This window comes from Saimiri boliviensis, chromosome 5 (genome assembly GCF_048565385.1).
Source record: "Saimiri boliviensis isolate mSaiBol1 chromosome 5, mSaiBol1.pri, whole genome shotgun sequence".
In the NCBI taxonomy this organism is placed as follows: domain Eukaryota; kingdom Metazoa; phylum Chordata; class Mammalia; order Primates; family Cebidae; genus Saimiri; species Saimiri boliviensis.
In genome coordinates this window covers 43,579,024-43,598,316 of record NC_133453.1, presented here as the reverse complement: position 1 = coordinate 43,598,316, position 19,293 = coordinate 43,579,024, and the positions used below count along the sequence as shown (strand labels likewise).

The following is a 19,293-nucleotide window of genomic DNA, read 5'->3' as shown; positions in this document are numbered from 1 at the left end:
AAAATACAATATGAAAAAATCAAACAGCCAGAGATCAATTCCATTAGAGGGCAATGGCCCACAGAAAAACCAACAAAGGCCCACGAAAAACCCACCCTGTGTTCTTAAGAACATTTCCTTCTTGGTTTGGCTTTAAGAAACACCAAAAGAAAATATGAAAGAAAAGGTCTTTGAGAAGATAGGTAAAACTTCACATAGCGTCTTCCACAAGTCACAAAATGCTTTCCTTATTTAACAATAAGCACATAAAATAACCCAAACATCTGTAAGCCTCTATTTGGTCCCAATTTTTTAGGTCACAGCTTCCACTACTTCCCTCCTCTCTATCCTCAAATTATTTGCATCAGTAAAAAAAAAGTTACTTAAGGTGTAGCAGTCTCCTTTGCATCACACTGCCACTACAAGCCTGTTTTCCAGAAAAAGCCAGAGGCCAAGCAAATGTAAACTAAGTACTTGAATTGAAAATATAATTAAAATTTTCCAAGAGTGACTTAACATCAAATTTTGGCTTTGTAATGTATTTGTATTTGATTCTCATTAGTCATTACTGAAGGTCATTTGACATCAACCAGAGAGAGCAGTGAGATTTAAAGTTGCATGGAAGTACTGCTAACAACAGAAAGATGAGTTTGGCTTGTTTTAATTTTACTACACAGTGACCTATGTTTCCAGAAAGTTGCCATACAAGAAACAAAGACTTACAAATCCTACTTGGAAACCGTTAATGCTCAGTATCAATTTCTTAAGTCAGTTACAAGCTGTTTCTTAACTAAGCTTCTTCTGAAGCAGGAACTCCTAAAGTGTTAACAGGCAGTTTTACTTGCAGTAGCAGTTAGATGCTAATGTTGCTTGCAGAATTTATTTTCCCTTTAGAGTTCACAGAAGTACTACCACATGGAGACAAAATAAAATAGTAAAGATAGTATAGGTAGTAAAAAGGCCAAAACTAAGAAATTTGGGGCCATAACATTAGAAAAGGTTGAAAACATACTTTACATATTTGCTAAAAAAATTAATTCTAGTACTGCCTTCATGCTTGATTCCTCTAGAATTAATGGCATTTCATTCAGTTTATGCTGATGTCTTACTACCGAATACAAAGCTAAGCAAACTTAGACATTTCATCTGCTGCTACTATGTATTATCACAGTACATAAGGAAGCTGTAACAAGATTTGTCTCCCCTTCTCCGTTATACTGTTCTTAAAGGTAGAGGGCAGGTCTCATGCACCTTTGCATCCCTTGCATCTAAGCACAGTGGCTGGCATACAGTGAGTGCTCAATAGGTATTTACTGATGCATTGCTCAGTAGTGGCTTATGACATGGGGAAAAGCCCAACATGGTCCTGTTCTATCAGCATTACTTAGGTAGCCTCACTCCCAATAGGCAGAAAGCAGTTTTGAAGTAATCTTCCTCCCTTGCTAAACACAGCAGATCTACCAAGCATTAGACAAGACTTAAACCACTTCCTTTAAACCTGTTCATAAAGCATTTTGAGAAATCAAGAGATGAAAGGCGCTATGTAAGTACAAAATATTATTCAAGACAGTTCAGCAAAAGTGCTATTTTTCTATGATGATGGAATGGTTGTGCTAGTTTGAGGGGAACACCTCCCCAAGGCTACTCTTCTTGCTGTCATTATTAACAGAACAATGGAATTTTGACAAATATGCCATCACTTTATATAGTGTTTATTCTGCTAACTACTTTCTATAAACCAGGTGACAGAAAATGAAATTAAGCCACTTATTCCACATAAACCAATACTTAATCAAAGTTCCGCATTTTACAAGTCATGTTCAAAAAACACACACAAATTAGCATTTTGTACACAAATGTTTATTTCTTAATTAAACATTCCCTTTAAACACAAGGAATGAGTTCTAAATCTTCATAAAGATGAATTAAAAATGAAATCCCTCCAGTATAGTGTATGTAATCACTGTGTTCTTGGTCACTACTGGCATTTACTGTTTAACATCAAAAACAAAGACAGGTTATTTAAAAATCATGCTACTGGATTTCTAGCTCTTCCTCTATGACCAGCTCTATACTGATCTGCAATGTTTAAAAGTTTACATCACCAAATCGAAGCAAGTTTAAGGTGTGAAATAGCTGTGCATTAAACACAAAATAAACAATAAAATTATAAGATATAATCAAGTTCATAACGAATATAGGTGTTCTTATCATCGTTGTAGATTCTTGGGTAATGTGCTATGAGAGCGTCTTGGGAACCAATGTAGATGGAGTTGTAAATTTTCCAATATACATCTCTGACTTTCCGGGCTGGGTGAAACAGACCCTAGAATAATTGAACGGTTACATCATTTTAATTTTCAAGAACATACATAACCTTAACAAAATTAACAAACAAATTATATAGGTATGATTCAAAATTATTTCCCTTGGGGAGTGAGGGGGAACCTAGTAATTACACAAAACTATAACGGAAGGGACAAAACTAACTCCTCCCTCACCACACAACTGTTTTCCCATATGGCACAATATAGCCTTATTGATAATCAGGAAAAGTAACTTAATTCAACACACTACTTTTTCTTGCTAAGTAATCTTTAAAAACCTTTTAACTTACATGGGGTGGAGGAAAAGGAGAGGGAGAGCATTAGGACAAATACCTAATGCATGTGGTGCTTAAAACCTAGACGATGGGTTGATAGGTGCAGCAAATCACCATGGCACATGTATACCTATATAACAAATCTGCACATTCAGGACATGTATCTCACAACTTAAAATTAAAGAAAAAAAAAAAATCACCAATTAAAAAAAAAAAAAATCTTTACCTTACCTGTAAACAATATTGCAACATTCTACATGGTCCAATAGCAACTCTCAGGCCCTCCAGGGCTCCCATAACTGCCTGAATTACATGAGGAGATGTCTCAAACACATTTGGCCATACATAGTTCAACAAGTGATTCAGTGAATCTTCACAACCAAATCCATAAACCCCAAGTGACATGTGCTGTACCACCGCACTAGCTGTCTGTCTGTGTACAAGGTCTCTACAAAGGAAGGGAAAAAAATCCTTTAAGATATGGTCTTAGTTTTACAGGAAATATTCACCGCCCATTAAAAACTAATTCAGTGCACTGAACAGATGTGAAGTCATCCTAACATTTCATGTATCTAATATGTCCTTTAGAATGACTAAAGTTTCCACTTGAGGACTTTTGCTTTAATGACTCAAGCTTCACTATGGCTCAACGACTAAGCCATATTTTCTAATTAACTTTTAAAATGAGTATGAGCAGAAGGGCTCTGTGATGTCTTGGCTTTGTTATGCTAATAAAGAGAAGACATGTGATTCTAACTATGAATAATCAACAGTAATATCTTATTTTACACTTTTTTTTTTTTCCAGGCCGGGTATGATGGCTCATACCTATAATCCTAGCACTTTGGGAGGCCAAGGCGGGTGGATTGCCTGAGGTCAGGAGTTCGAGACCAGCCTGGCCAATGTGGCGAAACCCCGTCTCTACTAAACATACAAAAATTAGCCAGTAGTGCTGGGCACCTGTAATCCCAGCTACTCAAGAGGCTGAGACAGAAGTATCACTTGAACCCTGGGGGCAGAGGTTGCAGTGAGCCGAGATCACACCCTTGCACTCCAGCCTGGGCAACAAGAGTGAAAATGTTTCCCAAAAAAAAAAAAAAAATTTTCTTTTTTATTTTTAGAGATAGGGCCTCACTATGTTGCCCAGGCTGGTTGTGAACTCCTGGGATCAAGCAATCCTCCTACCTCAGCCTCCCAAATCATTTTAAACTCTTGATTATAAACTTAAATCTTTACTAGTACTTCAGATACTGGTATATAATAGGTAACTAAATTAAAATTAAATTCCCTTTTCACCTAAAGTTTATGTTTCATTCAGTAACTCAATTTGAGCAAAGGAAGAAAGATCAGTAATTTTTTCAACCCTACAGAAATAACCATCATCTCCTACATTAACTGAATTTATGTTTATGAAAAATCAATGAGTGATTCATTCCACAATTATTCAACCAAGTATGAACTCATTGGCTAATACACTGAGATTTGCAACAGGTATGAAAATGAGTCTCCGCATTTTGTCCCAAAGACAGTAAGACAGACCATATCAAAGATAAAAGAGAAGGCCGGGCGCAGTGGCTCAAGTCTGTAATCCCAGCACTTTGGGAAGCTGAGGCGGGTGGATCACGAGGTCAAGAGATCGAGACCATCCTTGCCAATGGTGAAACCCCGTCTCTACTAAAAATACAAAAAATTAGCTGGGCATGGTGGCACGTGCCTGTAATCCCAGCTACCCAGGAGGCTGAGGCAGGAGAATTGCCTGAACCCAGAAGGCGGAGGTTGCGGTGAGCCAAGATCGTGCCATTGCACTCCAGCCTGGGTAACGAGAGCAAAACTCCGTCTCCAAAAAAAAAAAAAAAGATATAAGAGAAAAAGGCTTGTATTTACTAATATCCTTGTTTTTCTTGTTTATTTTAATAAAGTGATTCAGCATAAGAATGAAGCAGTATTCCTCATTAATAAAATTTCCAACTGAAGTATTCTTTCCATTTAGTAATTTTCAATGGAATTACTCCCCCAACTTCTTAGTATACAGAACAAAATTTTTAACTGTAAAAGTTAAAATTTTTAATTTAGTACACAGAACAAAATTTTTAACCATAGTGCTCAGGCACTTCTCACTGAGGAATATGGAGAAAGGGCGATTTACTCTCATTTTTTTCTGCCCTGGGCAGCAAGGCTTTTACAGAGCACAATTCTTACTTTGTCTCCATGTCTTGTATATACACATTCTGGTAACTTTTTGATGACTCCAGTTAAGTCTCCCTTTCAGGTTATTAATGAGTAACTTTAATCTGTACACAAAAGTATCTGAATGGGCTCTGATTTGAGTAACTTATCTCTCCTGAAAAATAAAGAGCCAGTGAAACAGTTCTTTCCCTTACTATGCCTGCACTTTCCTTTGCACTTTCTTCAGTTACTTCTGTGTTTACGGCTATATGTCAGTCTAGATGGTAAAAGGTATTAGGAATCTGTCAAATAACTCAAACAGTACTGTACTGGAGGTCACCATCTGAAACACTAGGGACCTGCAATGGGAATAGTGCAGCTCTGGCAGACTATGTTCAGTAATTCAAAAGCTTAAGAGAAATCTGTGCTTTACCTACAATAAAAAGCTAAAAAAGATCAGGTGACTGCCACACTGATTAGCTCCTGCTCATCATGTCCTCTAACTATATTTGACCGATTATGAAAACAAAAGATTATCAACCCTTTTCAAAATGTAATTAGTTCAATAGATATGAAAAGAGATTTAAAGGGAAGTGGGGAACTTGAAAGAAACTTTGGAGAATCACTACAACATGCACATTATTTTAAATAATAAGCCATATTTACAATGTCCTAAGACTCCAGGCTAGCATTTTTTTCTTTATCTACATTACGATGAAAAGTCATCTAATAAGTATTTCAGGATGTTCTAAAATGAAGGAAGAGTTATAATTATTTTCCTGTATTTAGTTCAAGTCACTTACCTATCCATTAAAGCATCTTCAAGTAATGGTGTTACAGCATAAATGTAGTCCTTTCCCATTTCACCAATATATTCAAACAAGAAGGAAAGTGATTTTAACACTCCATTTTGAACATTCAGTTCAGGAACTCTGTATTCATTCATTAAGGCAGGGAGTACTGTAAAGGGTGAACACGTTTCTGCAACAATAGCTATTGCTACAGTGGTACAAACTCTGTTCTGCCTTTCTTGAACTTTGAGGTTGTTTAGAAGTGTAGCCAATACATCATGAGGGCTGAAAAAAAAAAAATGGGTCAACAATAATAAGTCGAACTTTGATTTCCATAAATAAGTCAAAAATGTATGAGAAAAAAACACATGAGGATGAAAACTTCTAAATATTAATGACAGGGAGCTCAGTAATTTTATGATAAAAAATGCAGTATTTTCGAGTCACTGGCATTGTTGTTTCTATATAAAAATTTCATATAAAGTAAAAGATCAATTTTAAAAAGTTAACTCTGAGAAGATCAGAGGCCATGGCTGTACGGATTCTAAAAATTTAAGTTAAAGTAATTCTCAATGTTCAGTCTTTAAACTTTCTGATACATAAATAAATGTAAGTAAATGTTTAAAGTGAGCAATTCTCTGAGTTGTCACAATGGGCACTAGAACTAGGCAGGAGTATCCAAATTGTGGTCTCCCACTATAAACCATATAAAATCTTTTTTCCTTTTACCTTCCCTCCCACACAATTGGCTGCATCTATTCACCTCTTCTTTGACATAAGCTTAGTGGGACACTGGGGCTAAAAGCTTGCACAACAGCTACTGGCTGCAAATTTCTTGACTCCATCACCACTGAAATAAATATTATGCTACTAAAATAGGAGAGGAATGAGTGTTAACAGAAGGAGTATGGTCTGGTTAATTCCTTAGGTAATTATCTAAGGAATCAGACTTTCGCATGTCATATTCCTTAACATTTTCTTACTTAAGCCACGTAAACATGTAGTGTCTTGTTTTCTATAATGACTGTTTTTTACCACTTTAGTTGTAATGGAGTGGAAGCAAACAACCACAGATTATCTCACTAAGCAGCTATAATTCAGTTAAATCTGTGGATTAATGTTAGAATAGCATTTTTGTTGTTTTTTTAGAGACAGGGTCTCACCCTGTTGCCCAGGCTGGGGTACAGTGGCACAATCACAGCTCACCGTAACCTTAAACTCCTAAGCTCAAGCAATCCATAAAATTTTTAAAACACATAAAGGATTAATATGAGACTTAAATGATGCTGTGAGATTAAAAACTTGCCTTTACAGTTTAAGCAATATCCAAAAAAACAGTACACATTTTAAATTTTTCTGAAAATGGTACTGCTTCTCTCCCTGAAAATACCTAACATATAATTAAAGTAAATCTGAAACCCTTCCATCTACTTGAATTCAATTAAAAATTTAAGACTACAGGCTGGGCGCAATGGCTCACGCCTGTAGTCTCAGCACTTTGGGAGGTCAAAGCAGGTGGATCATTTGAGGTCAGGAGTTCAAGAGCAGCCTCACCCACATAGTAAAACCTCATCTCTACTAAAAAATACAAAAATTAGCTAGGTGTGGTGATGCAACACCTGTAGTCCCAGCCAGCTACTGGGGAGGCTGAGGCAGGAGAATCACCTGAACCCAGGAGGTGGAGGTTGCAGATCACATCACTGCATTCCAGCAGTGGGTAACACAGCAAGACTTTGTCTCAAAAAAAAAAAAAAAAAAAAAAAAGAATTGAATTTAAGAATGCATTCCAATAATAAGGTCAGTGGTTAAATGAAGTGCTTTTGCAACTGCATTACTCAGACTATGCCTCAAAAGAGATTTCAACACCACAACGGATGTATTATAAAGTAATTTTTTTTTAATGGAAGTAAGTAACACTCACCCAATGGCCTTTGCAATATAACCAAATGTGTTGACTGTGGCTCTACGAATAGCTTTTTTGTGGGCTTTTAAAAGCTCTAAAAGCTCAAAGCAAATCCTCATCCATTCTCTTGCAGATACATATTCAGCTCCCCTAATTTAAAAAAATACACATATTAATTTTTGTGACATTAAGTTTTAAGGGTAAATTTGTGAATTCAGTTCTAAAAATATGATTGCTAACTCATTTTAAGCATTAAATAAAACTTATTACTCTTCAGAAAGGCAAGAGTTAGTCTTAAAAGTTTAGTCCTAAAATTATATTGCACCCCATTACCATCCAAAATGAAATTTGACTGAAAATATTAATACTGGATAGCCTAATCATATACACTTATATTAGTGACATTAAGGAAATTTTGCCAATTGAATAAAAAGTGGCCAAATTTGAAAATTGATATTACTTATAAAAATGTTTGGGTAACCTGCTTACCTGTCAGCAATACGCCCAACAAGATCAATACAATTCTCTTGTACTTTTTCATGTCTGTTCTTTAAGATGGGGGTGAGTCTAGGCAGCAGATCTTTAATTGGTGGAGTCATCTTATGCATACCTATTTAATAGAAGTCAATACACTATCAACATTTAAATTGTAACTTTTGTTCACTTTCCTTTTACTTAACAATGTCATATATGACTATGCATAAATATAAACTTACAGCTGCCTATGGAAAGAGAAAGCCCCAGATTCTGACCAGATTCAGAATCGTTTTTAACTTTTATTAACAACTTTTGATTATGCATAGAAATGAAAGAAATCAGTGAAGTGATTTAAAGAATGATGGAGACTCAATAACAAAAAAGTTTTGTTTGGTTCTGAAATGTATTTGTGTACTGACATTTAAATATGGGGACAGCTTATGTTCCGGCCATACACAACAATATAAGCCAGAGGTAAACATGTAAATAAAGCAAAAATTTCCAGAAAGGGCCCCCTTACCCTTTAACTGCAAAACAAACAGATCTCCAGTCTCCCTGCAATGCAGGGCATACTTGGATGGTATTTACACCTATGAAGAGAGAAAAAAGGAGGCAGCTGGCAGGGGCTCTTTCTCTAACTAGAATCGCTTGTTCTGATTCTCTCTCCATTGCTCTTCCCATGCCTCTCTCTGACAAATAATATGGTTTGAAACTCCCTGCAAACCAGAGGTCTACAAGTGGCCATGTAAATGACTTTTGGCAAATAACTATCTTCAAGTATAGAGGACTGGGCTGCACTGGAGATTATATGCAAATAGAAGAGTTTAAAGATATATATTGCATAAAACTTCTTACATCTAATGAGAAAAAAACAAACAGTGGCTCTCTTACAGTCAGCTATTTTGACTTCTGCTAGGTTATCAGACCCTCTAAACTCTGCAGGAGTTACATTTGTCAACAGTTATAATCAATTTTTAAAAAAAGATTAAATACAAGAACTCATTTCTTCTCTTTGTCATATTGACCTAACAGAATAAAAACTTTGCTCTCCATATCCAAGACCATTTGTAATATAGCTGGGTTTTGGGTTAGAAAATTCAACGGACAGTTTTTAAAACTTGGGTATGTAAATAAAGTTAAGAAAATAATTTGATCAATTCACTTTTCTCTCGATTATATTCCTTGAAACTGATGGTAAGTAAAAAAACTGTCATAATCACTTACTAATTCAAGATTTAAACACACACACACACACACACACACACACACACATACATATATATAAAATTTTAAAACTAAATTAAAACTTCAGGGTTGCCTTTTTGCCCTGCAGAATATATTTCAGCTGGCACACCATTTTTACTAGGGTCCTATATTCCATGACCTCAAAGCTTTTGGAGTTGTGACTACTCCCACCTCTCCTGTAGGTCCTAAACTTGCCCTTTTTATCTCTTTGAAGTAACACATAAACCGGTTTTGGGAAACAAGGCTTTTGTGGCATCCCCTGACTTAACTACAATCTTGAAGTGCTTTTAAAAAAGTAACAAAAACCTCCCAACTCCTAAATAAGATTCTGTATTTTGCTTACAATAAGAAAAAAGAAAGTTAAACAAAACAAGAAAAAGTCTTATATAAATTCCATACCTATGACATTTACAATGGCCTTCAGTGCTCCAAGAATGCTGCCCAATACTTCAGGGTACTCTTCACCCAAATACTCATACAATACAACACCCAAGTGTCCCATCAATTTTTCCTATAATAAAACAAATAATGTTAAAATGTTTACCATTTACATTAAACTATTTGGTGAAGACGTAAAATTTTGATACAAAACTTTACCTCTTGACAAGTCTTCATAACAACAGCAGTTCGAGAAATCAAGTCAGCTGCCTGTTGCCTAACTTTTGCAGATTTGTTATTTAAACGCCACAAAACTGTACCACAGATCTGAGGCAAGTATGGTTTGACTCGTTTGCCAAGGGCATTCACCACTGTGCCAAAGCCATTCAACATTACTGAGTCCTGAAATACATAAATAAATAAAAAGCCACATTCATTTGGTTTCTTTATGACTGCACAGTTGAAATATACTAATAGTCAACCTTTTTTAACCACCAAAACATCTTGTTTTTTTACATCAAGTCTTAAAACTTGAGATTGATTATTTTTTTTGGTAACCGAGAACAGGAGCATTTTAAAAATTACTTCAAATTCAATTGCATTTTAGAAAAATTTGCTTGACAAGTAATATACTTTTTCTACAAATATGAAAATCAGTGGCAATGTGCCATAATAATTAGTTATCATTACCTCTGTAGTTTGTTCTTGGAAAGCATAAAGAATACCATCAATCAGTTGTTCTTCAAGTTTATGATCAATATCTGCTGCTCCCAAATTGCCCATAATTTTCTCAATTGTCTCCATCACCATTTTTCTGTACTGTTCAGCTTCATCCTTCAGATCATCCACAATCCTGGATATAATTTCTGCTGCACCTACTTTGTTTGCCAGCTCCACAGTAGTATCAACTAACTAAAAAGAACAGAAAAAACAAAAACAACAACAAAAACGCCTCTTTTAAATTGCTTTTCCACAGAAATAAAACAACATCATAAAAACCAAACACTCTAAATGTACTAGTTTTAGCTAGTAAACATACCATGAATGATTCATTGCTATTTATTAAAGTTGAAAAGTGACCAAAAAATTTATGAATGAGTATAAGTTAACGTGATTCAAGGTAAAACTGTATCCATGTTTCACCTAGCCAGATAAAGCACTGAATTTACCAGACAAAAACAATTCAAAGTTGAGTACTGATCCTTGAATGCCAAGTCAAAATGGAAGTTAACTGGCTGACTAAAATCCACCTCCTTTCATAATCAAGCACATATGAACTGTGAGATAATCGAAGCAAAAAAATAATATGCAACACGGATTCAACTGACTAAAGAATGAGTAGAAGGGATTTTTGAGAATATTCTTTTACAATAAAAGCTTACCTGTCGGTAATTTCTTCTATCTAAAGCCATCCTGTGCTGCCAGAAGTGTTTAAAAAATGGAGGAAGAATCTCTGTTTTAATATAGTTTGCTTCTACACCATCTGTCCCACAACACTGTTTTACTACCTAAAAGGTTAAAAAAACAGTAATAATAAATCAACTGACCTGAAATGAAGAGAATACTCATTGCTGATTACTTGATTTTAAAAAATAAAATTTAAAACAAACAGTACTGGTGTAACATAGTTTTTTGTTGTTTTTTAAAAAACACTTTAAAATTATCTTAGAACCATTAAACAAACCCAGTTTACGTTAACAAATTTGGAATAATTACCTTCAGAACAATTTTCTTCATTTCCTCATCAGGAGACTGGAATTCTCGAATAAGAATTAACATCACTTCTCTAGTATAGTAGTTCGCATATTCTGCATCCATGAGAGGAATAAGATACCCGATAGCCTTTAAGAAAGCAGCTAAACCCTGTTTTTAAATAAAAAATAAATGTAGTTTAGTAATTTAGATTTATGTCACCTTAACGAAGAGAAATCAAAAAGTAATTGGTGGATTTACCTTTCCTCTGTGTTGGCGGATACCCTTCCATAAAGGCTTTAAGACAGAATCAAAAGATTCGATACCATAAGGAGTTGCTGCTTCAGCCAAGGCAGCAATGGCCAAAGCACTGATGGTCCGAACCTTCTGCTGCTCATCCACAAGACCTACAAAACCAAACACAGGTTTTAACTACCCACCAACATTACCTAAGTTACACAGTATCATCCAGATTCTTGCAATATATCACAACTATTTAGCCAAACTGCAGAATCTGCTCACATTAGACAAAATTAGGTAAAAGCAAATATGAACTGTTAGCAGATAATACTACAAACCCATCATAAAATATATAGTTTGTACAGTTAGGCCCTTCCATTCATCTCCCCAAATCAGTAGCCCAAATTTTAGGACAGCTGTCCTATTAAATGTAGACAGGCTTTTGTGTGTACCTCTAGTACCAGCTACTCAGGAGGCTGAGGCAGGAGGATCACTTGAGCCCAGAAGTTTGAGTCCAATCTGGGCAATACAGTAAGACCTTGCCTCTTAAAGAGAAAAAAAAGACAAAGTTACATTACAACTTACCATGTTCAATGATTTCAACTAAACTTCTAAGATGTGGCAAGATGGCACAGCCCATAAGAATAGCTATCTGTTGTACAATCTTAATACCAGTGTGTCTCGCTTGCCAGGACTTCTTGCTTTTGCACACAGCTTTTAAGAAGGGCAATAAAGAAGGAATGCCCAGGGCAGAGGCCACAACAGCAAAAGCTCGAGCTGTTGTGTTACGGACATACTCATCCATGTTATCTATATCAGGTCTCATGGTAGAGATCATAGTAGCCAGACCAGCAGCCTAAAAAGTAAAGAAAAAAAAGAATAGTCATGAGTTGCCAATATTAATGTTCAACCATTTCCTTCTATAATCAAATAATTCCATAAACAGATAAAAATTTTCTTCTCTAGAAATTTAATGTAAATACCTTTGCCAAATTAGAAATGATCTCTCGGCCTTCCACTCTAGCGTAGTAATCTTCATCAATCAATAGCGGTTCAATGACCACGAGGATCTGAAAAAGAGAAAAAAAGAGAAGAAGCTACACCTTGACATCAATTACTGATGAAATACTCATGTACCGAATTAAACATATACAGGAAATTTACAATTATCAGGACTTTTGTTCATCAAGGGGCAGACTAAGAATTTTAATTATACAAGTTCAAACTATTAGTGAGACACTAACAAATACTCAGTTTAAGTAACTTATGGCCAGGCACGGTAGCTAATGCCTGTAATCCCACGACTTTGGGTGGGTGGATCGCCTGAGGTCAGGAGTTCGAGATCAGCCTGGCCAACATGGTGAAACCGTATCTCTACTAAAAATTAAAAAATTATCCAGGCATGGTGGCGAGCGCTTGTAATCCCAGCTACTTGGGAGGGAGAATCACTTGAACCCGGGAGGTGGAGGTTGCAGTGAACCAAGATTGCACCACTGCACTCTAGCCTGGGTGACACAGCAAGACTTCATCTCAAAAAAATAATTTATACACCCTATGAACATACTGTACCATAATTACCATCAGTGAAAACACTGGTTCTTAACACTAAATGGCATAGTACAGAATCACATATGTTCTTATCCTAATCTAATCTCAATAAAAGCAAATGAAAAAATAATATAAACCTCTTATGGCAAAGATTACAAAAACTTACATGTGTACATCTGTATATACATGTATTCTGTATATAACTGTATTTGTACATGTATGACATGTACTTGTGCAAAGAAAAAGGTCTAGGAGGATATGTAAATTTAACATTAACTGAAAAAGTTAAAATATTAAACCATCAGAAACACTATTAACGAGAACAAACCTTATGCACATACGGACGAACCAAGTCATCAAGTTTGTACAGTATCCTGTCAATAACTTTCACAAGTAAATGACGCTCTTGATCTTCAAGTGTAGGAGACATCAGTAGAGGAAGAATCTGATTAAACAAAGGACCAGCTCCAAATTCACGAGCTTTATCAGTAATCTGACGTAACGCAGCCTGGGAAAAAAAGCAGAGTAAAAGTTGTGGATTCTTCATAATCAAGCATTTTGAATGAGCAAATTACTCAAAGATTTTCCATAATTTAGTATTTTAGTGTATACTTTTACACGCATTTTACATAGACAGCATGAGTTCATTTCCAACCAAATTACTCCGGAATTTGAACTCCTGTGATAGAAATTTTATGTTAATTCATAAGGTAATTTAATAGAACAAAAGGACCACAGAGGTATGTACTAAATGCTTTCATTTCCCCTAAAGTATCTTCCATTTCCAAGGCACATATAGTGTTAATATAATTCCTTACATAATGTTAATTATCTTCAAGCTTTAAGCATATTTTAAGGCCTTGAGGGCAAAAGGAGAGTCTTATTTTTCAGCATCTTTATTAGCACAAAATTCTTTGGTTAAAAAAGCTAACTCCAGCAGGGCACAGTGGCTCATGCCTGTAATCCAGCACTTTGGGAGACTGAGGTAGGAGGATCGCTTGAGCCCAGGAGTACAACCAGCCTGGGCAATAAAGTGAGATGCCATCTCCATTTAAATAATAAAAACAAATGGGCCAGGCACAGTGGCTCATACCTGTAATCCCAGCACTTTGGGAGGCCAAGGCAGGTGAACCACTTGAGGCCAGAAGTTCAAGACCAGCCTGGCCAACACGGTGAAACCCCATCTCTACTAAAAATACAGAAATTAGCAAGGCATTGTGGTGCACATCTGTAGTCCCAGCTACTTGGGATGCTGAGGCAGGAGAACTGCTTGAACCCAAGAGGTGGAGGTTGTAGTGAGCCAAGATTGCACCACCACACTCCAGCCTGGGCAACAGAGCAAGACCCTGTCTCAAAAGTATATACATAATAATAATAAAAACAAGCAAAAAGTTAAATCCTTCACACTACATACAGTTCTTTCCCTTACATTATGTCCTTGATAAAGATGAAACAAGAGTAATTATAAATTCCTAAACATAAAAATATAACACTACCAAAAGTTAATTTCTTTGCGGGGAAGGCTTCCTAAATAACCTTTACCAATTTGGGCTATTTGGGAGAGTAAGGAAAGACCATACTCCACAGTGGGCTATACCAATAGTTCACACTATTTTGTGGACTACATTTCCTGGTGAAAAAATTTAAAAATTAAAAACATATTAAAAAATTTAAACATGGCTAGGTTCAGTGGCTTATACCTGTAATCCCAGCACTCTGGGAGGTAGGGCAAGGCAGGAGTATCACTTGAAACCAGCCTGGGCAATCTGGCAAAACCCTGTCTCTATAAAAACTACAAAAATGTGTTTTTAATTAAATAAGCAACAAACATGACAACAAACTGAGACTTACCTTTCTCATTGGTGGTGTTCCATTCTTAATTTTTAAAAGTAACTTCATTATTTTTCTCTCTTTTTGCTCTTCTGGACTAAGTGTAGATTCATCAACATCAACCTATAGTAAAAAGAAAAAAAAAGTTAAGGCAAATTGAAATGTTATGATTTATAATTCTGGAACACAATGTAATAGTTTATATCTGCTAGTAATACTTACCAGTAGTTTATCAAAGTACTGAATATCATCAGGTTTTAAAAATGGAAGATTTCCAGATGGCTGGTCATTAACACTTTTCATAGTTCGATCTTCAGTTTGCATGTGGAAACCAGTCATACCACCCAAAGGTGTCGGAGTAGCTGTCAGCTTTCGAGCTGGAGTTCGAATAGGAACATAACCAGCTGGAGGAGGAAGTACCTAATAAAAGTCATTAACACATTTTAGAATTATCTTAACTTTAAAAACAGCATAATGAAAAACATTTGCACTTAAAATATTTTAGTTTATTAGTTAGAAGGTTTTTATTTGCTTGGAGACAACACCTATCTTTTCTATCTTAATTAGAAACTTAAAATATATGTTTCTCATCTACTGATTATATCAGCTGTGTAGGGAGAACTGAGGAAATACAAGAGAAGAGCTTAGAAAATACTAATCACAGCCGGGCGCGGCGGCTCAAGCCTGTAATCCCAGCACTTTGGGAGGCTGAGGCGGGTGGATCACGAGGTCGAGAGATCGAGACCATCCCGGTCAATATGGTGAAACCCCGTCTCTACTAAAGATACAAAAAATTAGCTGGGCATGGTGGCACGTGCCTGTAATCCCAGCTACTCAGGAGGCTGAGGCAGGAGAACTGCCTGAGCCCAGGAGGCGGAGGTTGCGGTGAGCCGAGATCGCGCCATTGCACTCCAGCCTGGGTAACAAGAGCGAAACTCCGTCTCAAAAAAAAAAAAAAAAAAAAAAAAAAAGAAAATACTAATCACATTCAAACATGTTGTGGGTCAAAATGTTAAATTATTAAAAATTTGAAAATAAAATCTGAGTCAGCAATTCCAAAAAAATGCTATAGTAAAGCAAATAACGTTTCATAAGTATTTATATAAATGGAAATAAGCTCACATGGTGTACACAACATATAAAGAGCTATATTTTAGTATGAAAGTATCACATAAATTCCTGCACTCTAAAAACAAATCTTTTAAGTGTAAAACTCTACAAAACTAAGTTAAATGCATGAAAACAAAAACCAAAATGTTTACCAAAGCCCTGTAAAGTAGACCACCTGATTAACCCTTTTGACAAACCAGTAAAATTTCAAAAAATGTTGGCTAAAAATCACAAATAATTTTTTTTTTAAACCTGGTAACAGACTTAAAAAAAAAAAATACAACTTCTGGCCAGGCCAGGTGTGGTGGCTCATGCCTGTAATCCCAGCACTTTAGGAGGCTGAGACGGGAGGAAAACTTGAGCCCAGGAGTTTGAGACCAGCCTGGAAGACAAGGCGAGACCCCATCTCTATTTTATATAATTTAATATATGTTCAAAGAAAAAAAATACAACTTCCTAGGGAGGTCAATAAACCTTTACACGTCTTCTCCAGTGTGCCTAAAACTGTTGTGTCAATTCAAGATTAAATTATGTTAAATTTATATTGATACCATCTGTACTTTGTACAGATATTTTTTGTTGCTAGTTAATGCCTGCACCAGCACAGACCACTAAGCATTCTGAATAAAGTGGATACTCTATAGATGTGAAGCCTAGGAAAATCAGTTTCAAGTCCACAGAAATCACTCGTCATTAAGGATTTAAAGGTCTCCTATATTTTCATATTCATTAGTAAGGATGTTGCTTTTTAGGAGGATTCACTAAGGGAGACTTTTCCTCCTAGTGACACTAAGGAAATCAATGACTGACTGCTCAGGCAGTCAACAGTAGGTTATATCTATACTCACAGCATTATGTGGAATCTACAAAAAGCTTTAAAGCAAAAATTCATGCAATCTTGAAACACATACTTAACAAAAATAACAGGAGATAAAAAAACAAAACAAGTCTGGGGACAGTGGCTCATGCCTATAATCCCAACACTTCGGGAGGCCAAAATGACAGGACAGTTTGAGCCTAGGAGTTTGAGACCAACCTGGCAACACACTGAGACTTCATCGCTACAAAAAAAAATAAAAAATTAGCCAGGTATGGTGATGCATGCCTGTAGCTGCAGCTACTCAGGAGGCTGAGGCAGGAGGATCGCTTGAGCCCAGGAGTTCGATGCTACAATGAGCTATGTCAATGCCACTGCTCTCCAGTCTGGGTAACAGAGTGAGACCCTGTCTCTAAAACAAAACAAAACAAACTCCCCTCCCCGCCAAAAAAACCCCACAAACTGTTAAAGAGTCATTAACAGAAAAAACTCTGTAAAGGCCATCAGATGATTTACAAAGTCATCTGGTTTCCCCTGGTTATAATCTCAGCTATATGACCACAGACTACCTTTAGACTAACAAATACTCCCTAAGTGTCAGCTACCTAGAAAATTTTATAGTTCAAAATAAATTTCGAGTTGATATGGTAAAAAGAAGGCTGGGCACGGTGGCTCATGCCTGTAATCCCAGCACTTTGGGAGGCTGAGAGGGGCAGATAGGCTGAGGTAAGGAGTTCAAGACCAGCCTGGCTAACATGGCAAAACCCCATCTCTACTAAAAATATAAAATCAGCTAGGCATGATGGCACACGCCTATAATCCCAGCTACTCAGGAGGCTGAAGCAAGAGAATCACTTGAACCCAGGTGGCGGAGGGTGCAGTGAACAGAGACTGTGCCACTGCACTCCAACCTGGGCAACAGAGTGAGACTCCATCTCAAAAAAAATAAAAAGAAGAATATTCTTTGTGTCCACTGATAATCCATAAACTTAAGAACACAAAATCTTGGTGAAACACCAAGTAAAAAACCACAATCTAAATGAGCTTATTCCTGGGACTGATGGAAAACTGAAGCAGCAGTTCTCAAAGTCTAACCAATAGTCCTTGAGATTTCTTTCAAAAAGTAATTTCTTGTTGTTCATTTCTTTTCATCTCTTTTTGGAAATGAAATATACTTGGAAATAGCTAAGAGAATGGAATGACAATACTAAATTTGGGAAAAGCCAATGCAACCTTGATCAATTTTTTTTACTATTTAAAATAAATGCATACCCTAAATACCACCTCATTTATATTTGATGTACTACCTTATATCCTTCTGGGAACATAGCATCTAATTCTTCATCAGAAAGTGGTCGATTTCTCTCATCAATTTCTCTTTCCCACCGCCAAGCCTGAAGCTGTTCAGGAGTCATACTCATTATGTGACCTACCAAGAAAAGCAATCTTTTATACAATCTATACTGCAAGACTGTATTATTACATATATCTTTGAGATAAAAGAGCGTTAAGACCAACCATAACATTTAGTTGCTTTTATATTATAAATGCAAACCAAGACTTATTTTTTTATCTCCTTATTCTGGCTGGTAGTTGACATTAATAGCACACAGAATACTATAAAGAAAAAATTAAATAATTTGTAGGAAAAAAAAAAAACAATTATAGTCAACGAGACAGTTTTTACCTGGAGTAGGGGTAGCCATGTTCATGGCTGGTGTGCCAATTGGTGTTTTTCCAGGGGTCAGAACTGGAGTGCTTCCACCCATCTGACTAGCTGGTGTTTCATCCCACCGTGATTTTCTTTTACTGGCTCCAGGAGTCGGTGTTTCACCAATAGAATCTCCACCTCGATCTGTTCGAGGAGTCTCAGCCCATCCACTTCCATGCCCAGGAGTGTCTTTAAAAAGAAGGAGTGAGTAAGACTACAATTTTAATCACTGTTAAAATAATATTTTTTATTCTCAATTATAATCAAAACTATTATGTTCTAAAATAGAATATTCTTTATTTAAAGTTCTAGTGTTCCATTTCATATTTATATATACCTTTTCACACTCTTGTGTGTATGCATGTTTCTTTTCCATGGGTTACAAAAACAGACAGTAACTACTAGGAAACAGGAAAAGAGAGCGAAGTCATTTTTTAACTATCCTTAACATTATTACACAGAGATATCTGCTATGTGTATCTCAAGCTACTTCCTTCATTTCTCCATACAGTTCAGGTGACACTGCATGTACAATTCTATACTGCGTATTTCCTTCATTACACATTAAGCACTATCCCATTACCATTAAAAGTTCACAAAATTTTAATATAGCAGATGTACAGTTAAAACTTAATTTGTCTCAACTGTTCTTACAGTTAAAACTTAATTTGTCTCAACTGTTCTTATAAACAGTTAAGGAAATATAGCTTTTGACCACCTACCCAAAAACTAAGAGGTTTAGGTAAATTCAGAGAGACAGAGCATAGAATAGAGGTCAGCAGGGGCTGGGAAGAAAAGGGAATG

The 19,293-nt window shown here is 36.1% G+C and overlaps 1 protein-coding gene and 2 non-coding genes across 4 annotated transcripts in view; 2 read left to right on the top strand and 1 right to left on the bottom strand.

Moving 5' to 3' along the window:
• Positions 1-1,817: 1,817 nt before the first annotated feature.
• SF3B1 (splicing factor 3b subunit 1) overlaps positions 1,818-19,293 on the bottom strand; it is a 45,565-nt gene continuing 28,089 nt past the window's right edge. For both annotated transcript variants that reach the window (XM_003925699.3, XM_010336474.2), the window contains 18 exons: positions 18,466-18,678; positions 18,086-18,207; positions 15,074-15,271; positions 14,873-14,974; positions 13,350-13,529; positions 12,457-12,543; positions 12,059-12,329; positions 11,495-11,640; positions 11,258-11,404; positions 10,924-11,049; positions 10,232-10,453; positions 9,761-9,943; positions 9,563-9,674; positions 7,931-8,051; positions 7,460-7,591; positions 5,551-5,823; positions 2,813-3,029; positions 1,818-2,305 (listed from right to left, as the gene is read on the bottom strand). In XM_003925699.3, coding sequence (XP_003925748.1) covers positions 2,147-2,305; positions 2,813-3,029; positions 5,551-5,823; positions 7,460-7,591; positions 7,931-8,051; positions 9,563-9,674; positions 9,761-9,943; positions 10,232-10,453; positions 10,924-11,049; positions 11,258-11,404; positions 11,495-11,640; positions 12,059-12,329; positions 12,457-12,543; positions 13,350-13,529; positions 14,873-14,974; positions 15,074-15,271; positions 18,086-18,207; positions 18,466-18,678 — 3,011 coding nt within the window. In that variant the 3' untranslated portion in view covers positions 1,818-2,146. The remainder of the gene's footprint in view (positions 2,306-2,812; positions 3,030-5,550; positions 5,824-7,459; positions 7,592-7,930; positions 8,052-9,562; positions 9,675-9,760; positions 9,944-10,231; positions 10,454-10,923; positions 11,050-11,257; positions 11,405-11,494; positions 11,641-12,058; positions 12,330-12,456; positions 12,544-13,349; positions 13,530-14,872; positions 14,975-15,073; positions 15,272-18,085; positions 18,208-18,465; positions 18,679-19,293) is intronic.
• On the top strand, positions 11,067-11,122 carry LOC120364502 (small nucleolar RNA SNORD2). The gene has a single exon (XR_005579750.1). It is a non-coding gene; the product is annotated as a small nucleolar RNA SNORD2 (small nucleolar RNA).
• On the top strand, positions 14,514-14,649 carry LOC120364460 (small nucleolar RNA SNORA4). The gene has a single exon (XR_005579713.1). It is a non-coding gene; the product is annotated as a small nucleolar RNA SNORA4 (small nucleolar RNA).